The sequence below is a fragment of the Salmo salar genome, chromosome 25 (genome assembly GCF_965601325.2).
Source record: "Salmo salar chromosome 25, fSalSal1, whole genome shotgun sequence".
NCBI lineage: Eukaryota > Metazoa > Chordata > Actinopteri > Salmoniformes > Salmonidae > Salmo > Salmo salar.
Window position 1 is genome coordinate 51,772,948 of NC_138315.1, and position 8,000 is coordinate 51,780,947.

The 8,000-nt window shown below is 44.8% G+C and overlaps 1 protein-coding gene across 1 annotated transcript; it reads left to right on the plus strand.

The window, feature by feature from the left end:
- The first annotated feature begins 617 nt into the window (after positions 1 to 617).
- On the plus strand, positions 618 to 2,052 carry LOC106586917 (tubulin alpha chain). The gene is made up of 2 exons (XM_082969248.1): positions 618 to 692; positions 780 to 2,052. The coding sequence occupies exons 1-2, from the start codon at positions 618 to 620 to the stop codon at positions 1,353 to 1,355; spliced, it is 651 nt and encodes a 216-aa protein (XP_082825374.1). The 3' UTR covers positions 1,356 to 2,052.
- The last annotated feature ends 5,948 nt before the right edge of the window (positions 2,053 to 8,000 follow it).

Below are 8,000 nucleotides of genomic sequence, written 5' to 3' on the forward strand. Positions count from 1 at the left end.
GGTGATCGTACACCTTCCACCCCCCCCCCCCCCCCCCCACCCCCCCACGCTGAAAATAATTCCTCAATAGGGTTGAGGAAAGGATAGTATGGGGGCAGGTATAGGGTCAGGAATTAGGGATGGACCAGAAACCTGATCCACCTCTGCATGGTGGAACTTGTCACGGTCCTGACCCTTGTAAGATGTCATTTTCTATAGTAGAGTAGGTCAGGGCGTGACAGGGGGGTGTTTTGGGTGGTTTTCTATGTTTTCTATTTCTATGTTTAAGTCTAATATTCTATTTCTATGGTTTTTTTTGGAAGGGGGGGGGGTGATCTCCTATTAGAGGCAGCTGGTCCTCGTTGTCTATAATTGGAGACCATACTTAAGTAGGGTTTTTTTGTTCTTCATTTTTTGTGGGTTGTTGTTTTCTGTTTCTTTTGTCAAAGTGTTTCATTTCGTTAAACTTAAATTATGAGCACTCAACACGCTGCGCCGTGGTCCCCTCTATACGACGCCCGTTACAGAACCTGACATCGTCCCACACAATGACATTAGGTGACCGTTTCACTTTTGACAGGCCTGCTCAATTTCATTGAGAAACACAATGAGGTGTGCAGCGTCGTAGGATCCCAGTAATGGCCTTCGTCCTACCCCACATCGTCTTCAGAGATGGCGGCGCACATGGAGATGTTTTCCCCCACGTTGTCCAGGCACTTGGACGGTCGCCCGTTTGTCCGATGAGGTTCCACCCACGATGCTGAGTTGTGGCCAGATTGAAGCATGTTTAACTTGCCTAGTTAAATAAAGGTAAAATAAAAAAAATCCACTTCCCCCTGGCTACCTATGCCCCAGTCATCTCAGCTGAGAAGGCCTATCACGAGCAGCTGTCAGTCGCTGACATCACCAACGCCTGCTTCGAGCCAGCCAATCAGATGGTGAAGTGTGACCCTCGTCACGGCAAGTACATGGCCTGCTGTCTCCTGTACCGTGGCGACGTTGTTCCCAAAGATGTCAACTCTGCCATCGCTGCCATCAAAACCAAGAGGAGTATCCAGTTTGTGGACTGGTGTCCCACTGGCTTCAAGGTGGGTATCAACTACCAGCCCCCTACGGTGGTTCCTGGAGGAGACCTGGCCAAGGTCCAGAGGGCCGTGTGCATGCTGAGTAACACCACAGCCATTGCTGAGGCCTGGGCTCGTCTGGACCACAAGTTTGACCTGATGTATGCCAAGAGAGCCTTCGTGCACTGGTACGTTGGTGAGGGCATGGAGGAGGGAGAGTTCTCTGAGGCCAGAGAAGACATGGCAGCCCTGGAGAAGGACTATGAAGAGGTGGGCATCGACTCATTTGAGGAAGAGGGAGAGGAGTATTAAACAACATCAATTTGCTGGTTAGGTTCTGTAACCAAATTTATGTTACAAGATGAGTTGCCAAATTTTTTTACATTTTTACAATTTAGTCATTTAGCAGACGCTCTTATCCAGAGCGACTTACAGTAATGAATGCATACATTTCATTTCATACATTTTTTTCTGTGCTGGCCCCCCGTGGGAATCGAACCCACAACCCTGGCGTTGCAAACACCATGCTCTACCAACTGAGCCACACGGGAAGCTAGAGAGATAAATACCGTCGCGCACCAAAGGAACCATTGTCAAGTATTTTGGATGTCTCTGCATTATCTAACATAATTGTATTTCTATGTCTTTGACACTGAATTTAATATTCATATCATAAAATTCCAATTTCTTAGAACACAAAATTGCTGTAACACTGAAAAGTAACTCCTTTGTTCGGGCGGCGCTCGGCGTCGCCAGTCTTCTAGCCATCATCGATCCACTTTTCATTTTCCATGTGTTTTGTCTTGTTTTCCCCCTCACTCCTGGTTTCAATTCCCTCAATCACTTGTTGTGTATTTTAACCCTCTGTTCCCCCCCATGTCTTTGTGTGGGATTGTTTATTGTAAGTGCTTGTGCACGTGTTGACTGGTGCGCGACGGGTTTTTGTACCCATATCTTGTTATTCTTTATGCCGGTGGTTTTGCTATTAAACTGCTCCGGTTATTACCAAGATCTGCTCTCCTGCGTCTGACTTCCCTGCTACCGGTTACGCACCCCTTACACAAGCTCAATAAAGTTATCCTCAAAATGTATATATTTTTTCTATCTGCTGGGTGGATGTAGTGTTGTAGGAATTCCACTAGAGGTCAGTAATACCACACCATGTATTTTTTTACACACCGTGTATTGTAAACACCATGACTTGATAAATTGTTGCAGTCAGGTGATTTTTAGCCATTGACTTATAGGTTCTAGCTTTAAATGACCAGTGATTCATATAGTTGGCTACATGCTAATTTAGCTCCTATTGTATTATCCTACTGCACCAGTATACTGACATTTTGAGGTTTGACCAAGCGTCAACCATGTATTTGCTGAATTCATGCATACACGTCATACATAAATTATTACTTATTTATCTCCCTCATATTAAGTCAATATTGTTGTTGCCTATACTGCAATTTTGTACGATGTCATCAAGGATCAAGCCCTGAAATCTCAATTGCATTTCCTTGATCCCTCACGTCCTCGCCTCCTTCTCAAAACCTATTGGAAGAGAAGGTCAGAGGTCCCGCCTCTCTGACCGTCTCCTCCAATGGGTTTTGAGAAGAAGGTGAGGAGAGAGAAAAGAGGATGTTTTTAAGAATGCAATTGAGATTGTCCCAGTGCCTCTATCTGCTGGGTGGATGTAGTGTTGTAGGAATTCCACTAGAGGTCAGTAATACCACATCAGTTGAGTTTAATCTCCTACTGGACTGAAGGCGTCATGTAACAGTGGTTAGTTACTCAGGTAAACCTTACCTTTCCTTCACTAGTTGTATTGAACCTCACCAACTCCATCCATAAGATACATTTTAGTGGAGGATGTTGCTATGGGACTTTTCCTGTATTAATGCAAAGTGAAATGTTATGATTATACTTACATTTTATTATAAAAAAAAATAATCTAACCTTTATATTTAATCAGGCAAGTCAGTTAAGAACAGATTCTTATTTACAATGACGACCTACCCCGGGCCAATTGTGAGCCGCCCTAAGAGAGTCCCAATCACAGCTGGATGTGATACAGCCTGGATTCAAACCAGGGACCGTAACAACACCTCAAACACTGAGATGCACTTCCTTAGACCACAGCACCACTCGGGAGCCCCATTTAGCAGACACTCTTATCCAGAGCGATTTACAGTAGTGAGCGCATACATTTTTCATACTGGTCCCACCGTGGGAATCGAACCTACAACCCATGGCGTTGCAAGCACCACACTCTACCAACTGAGTCACACGGCTCCTATGAACCCCGTAGAACAGGACACATCTTAAGACCAGGGCCGTCTATCATCCTGTGTCAGTACACATAAAAACCATCATCGGAGATTGTTCTGGCCTCTCCACAAGATGAATATTAGGTGAGGAAGTTAAGTCAAATGTTATGATGTTGGTAGTTGTACACATGGAAAGGTAATGAATCTGATATGGAGGCCGTTATTGTTACTGTCAGTACATATAAAACCATCAACAGAGATTGTTCTGGTCAGTGGATTTACAGCTGTGACGTTGTGCCTCACTCTTCGTTCCTAATCAATCTCCTCGGCAACCACCACAGACAGTCCTCCTCACAACACCTCATCCAGGAGACAGGCTACCCCATAAACCTCACCACAGACAGTCCTCCTCACAACACCACAGCCAGGAGGCAGGCTACCCCATAAACCTCACTACAGACAGTCCTCCTCACAACACCCCAGCCAGGAGGCAGGCTACCCCATAAACCTCACTACAGACAGTCCTCCACACAACACCCCATCCAGGAGGCAGGCTACCCCATAAACCTCACTACAGACAGTCCTCCTCACAACACCCCATCCAGGAGGCAGGCTACCCCATAAACCTCACTACAGACAGTCCTCCTCCCAACACCCCAGCCAGGAGGCAGGCTACCCCATAAACCTCACCACAGACAGTCCTCCTCACAACACCCCATCCAGGAGGCAGGCTACCCCATAAACATCACTACAGACAGTCCTCCTCCCAACACCCCATCCAGGAGGCAGGCTACCCCATAAACCTCACCACAGACAGTCCTCCTCACAACACCTCATCCAGGAGACAGGCTACCCCATAAACCTCACCACAGACAGTCCTCCTCCAAAAATGCACCCTGTTCCCTTTATAGTGCATTACTGTTGAGCAGGTCCCATATGGTTAGTGCACTATAGGGCTCTGGTCAAACGTAGGCCTAGTGCAATATATAGGGAATAGGGTGCCATTTGGGACGCAGATTCAAGTTGATTTTATTGGCACCTTTGATAAAGACGAGATAAAAAAAGAGCCATTTTTTGTTGTTGTTGCTAAATTGTCCTTGTACAGGGTCAAGTTCCTGATCCGTGGACCTTAACAAAGGGCCCCCAAGACCAGTGGAAGCTAAATAGCCGTATAACATCAAAGATCCACTACCATATTTTACAGTAGGTATGGGGGGGGGGGGGGGGTTCCTTCTCGGCGGTGTGGGCGTGGGCCAAAGAGCTGTACTTTCATGTCGTCTGACCGTAGCACCGGTTCCAATCCAAGTGCCATTTATCTAAACACCAGGCGTTTACATTTGTTGGATGACATGAAAATAGAGCTCTTTGGCCACGCGCCGCAGTGGGGATTTTGAGTCATACAACATACAATACACTGTAGCTCATAGCTCATTCAGCGAGCAAGCTTTTCTAATCGACCTGGCCCGGGTATCCTGGAAGGATATTGACCTCATCCCGTCAGTAGAGGATGCCTGGTTATTTTTTTTTAAATGCCTTCCTCACCATCTTAAATAAGCATGCCCCTTTCAAGAAATTTAGAACCAGGAACAGATATAGCCCTTGGTTCTCCCCAGACCTGACTGCCCTTAACCAACACAAAAACATCCTGTGGCGTTCTGCATTAGCATCGAACAGCCCCCGTGATATGCAACTTTTCAGGGAAGTTTGAAACCAATATACACAGGCAGTTAGAAAAGCCAAGGCTAGCTTTTTCAAGCAGAAATTTGCTTCCTGCAACACAAACTCAAAAAAGCTCTGGGACACTGTAAAGTCCATGGAGAATAAGAACACCTCCTCCCAGCTGCCCACTGCACTGAGGATAGGAAACTCTGTCACCTCCGATAAATCAACTATAATTGAGATTTTCAATAAGCATTTTTCTACGACTGGCCATGCTCTCCACCTGGCTACCCCTACCGCGGACAACAGCACTGCACCCCCCACAGCAACTCGCCCAAGCCTCCCCCATTTCTCCTTCTCCCAAATCCATTCAGCTGATGATCTGAAAGAGCTGCCTAATCTGGACCCCTACAAATCAGCTGGGCTTGACAATCTGGACCCTTTCTTTCTAAAATTATCTGCCGAAATTATTGCAACCCCTATTACTAGCCTGTTCAACCTCTCTTTCGTGTCGTCTGAGATTCCCAAAGATTGGAAAGCAGCTGCTGTCATCCCCCTCTTCAAAGGAGGTGACACTCTTGACCCAAATTGCTACAGACCTATATCCATCCTACCCTGCCTTTCTAAGGTCTTCGAAAGCCAGGTCAACAAACAGATTACCGACCATTTTGAATCCCACCGCACCTTCTCCGCTATGCAATCTGGTTTCAGAGCTGGTCATGGGTGCACCTCAGCCATGCTCAAGGTCCTAAACAATATCGTAACCGCCATCGATAAGAAACAATACTGTGCTACCGTATTCATTGACCTGGCCAAGGCTTTCGACTCTGTCAATCACCACATCCTCATCGGCAGACTCAACAGCCTTGGGTTCTCAAATGATTGCCTCGCCTGGTTCACCAACTACTTCTCTGATAGAGTTCAATGTGTCAAATCGGATGGCCTGTTGTCCGGGCCTCTGGCAGTCTCTATGGGGGTGCCACAGGATTCAATTCTTGGGCCAACTCTTTTCTCTGTATACATCAATGATGTCGCTCTTGCTGCTGGTGAGTCTCTGATCCACCTCTACGCAGACGACACCATTCTGTATGCTTCTGGCCCTTCTTTGGACACTGTGTTAACAAACCTCCAGATGAGCTTCAATGCCATACAACTCTACTTTTGTGGCCTCCAACTGCTCTTAAATACAAGTAAAACTAAATGCATGCTCTTCAACCGATCGCTGCCTGTACCTGCCCGCCTGTCCAGCATCACTTCTCTGGACAGTTCTGACTTAGAATATGTGGACAACTACAAATACCTAGGTGTCTGGTTAGACTGTAAACTCTCCTTCCAGACTCACATCAAGCATCTCCAATCCAAAGTTAAATCTAGAATCGGCTTCCTATTTCGCAACAAAGCATCCTTCACTCATGCTGCCAAACATACCCTCGTAAACTGACCATCCTATCGATCCTCGACTTCGGCGATGTCATTTACAAAATAGCCTCCAATACCCTACTCAATAAACTGGATGCAGTCTATCACAGTGCAATCCGTTTTGTCAACAAAGCCCCATATACTACCCACCACTGCGACCTGTACGCTCTCGTTGGATGGCCCTCGCTTCATACTCGTCGCCAAACCCACTGGCTCCAGGTCATCTACAAGACCCTGCTAGGTAAAGTCCCACCTTATCTCCGCTCACTGGTCACCATAGCAGCACCCACCTGTAGCACGCGCTCCAGCAGGTATATCTCTCTGGTCACCCCCAAAACCAATTCCTCCTTTGGCCGTCTCTCCTTCCAGTTTCTGCTGCCAATGACTGGAACGAACTACAAAAATCTCTGAAACTGGAAACACTCATCTCCCTTACTAGTTTTAAGCACCAGCTGTCAGAGCAGCTCACAAATCACCGCACCTGTACATAGCCCATCTATAATTTAGCCCAAACAACTACCTCTTCCCCTACTGTATTTATTTATTTAGCTCCTTTGCACCCCATTATTTCTATTTCTACTTTGCACTTTCTTCCACTACAAATCTACCATTCCAGTGTTTTACTTGCTATATTGTATTTACTTTGCCACCATGGCCTTTTTTTGCCTTTACCTCCCTTATCTCACCTCATTTGCTCACATTGTATATAGACTTATTTTTCTACTGTATTATTGACTGTATGTTTCGTTTATTCCATGTGTAACTCTGTGTTGTTGTATGTTGTCGAACTGCTTTGCTTTATCTTGGCCAGGTCGCAATTGTAAATGAGAACTTGTTCTCAACTTGCCTACCTGGTTAAATAAAGGTGGAAATAAAAAATAGTATAGTAATACAGTATAGTATACTAATACAGTATAGTAAAGTAATAGAGAATATACTATAGTAATACAATATAGTATAGTAATACAGTATAGTGTAGCAATACAGCATAGTATAGTAATACAGTATAGTACAGTAATACAGAATATAGTATAGTAATACAATATAGCATAGTATAGTAATATAGCATAGTAATACAGTATAGTAACACAATATAGTGTAGTAACACAGTATAGTAATACAGCATAGTATAGTATAGTAATACAGTATAGTATAGTTATACAGTATACTATGGTAATACAGCATAGTATAGTAATACAGCACAGTATAGTAGTACAATATAGTATAGTAATACAGTATTGTAACACAGTATAGTAATACAGTATAGTAATATAGTACAGTAATACAGTATAGTAATACAGTATAGTAATACAGCATAGTATAGTAATACAGTATAGTATAGTAATACAATATCAAATCAAATCAAATGTATTTATATAGCCCTTCGTACATCAGCTGATATCTCAAAGTGCTGTACAGAAACCCAGCCTAAAACCCCAAACAGCAAGCAATGCAGGTGAAAGAAGCACGGTGGCTAGGAAAAACTCCCTAGGAAAAACTCCCTAGAAAGGCAAAAAACCTAGGAAGAAACCTAGAGAGGAACCAGGCTATGAGGGGGTGGCCAGTCCTCTTCTGGCTGTGCAGGGTGGATATTAGAACAGAACATGGTCAAGATGTT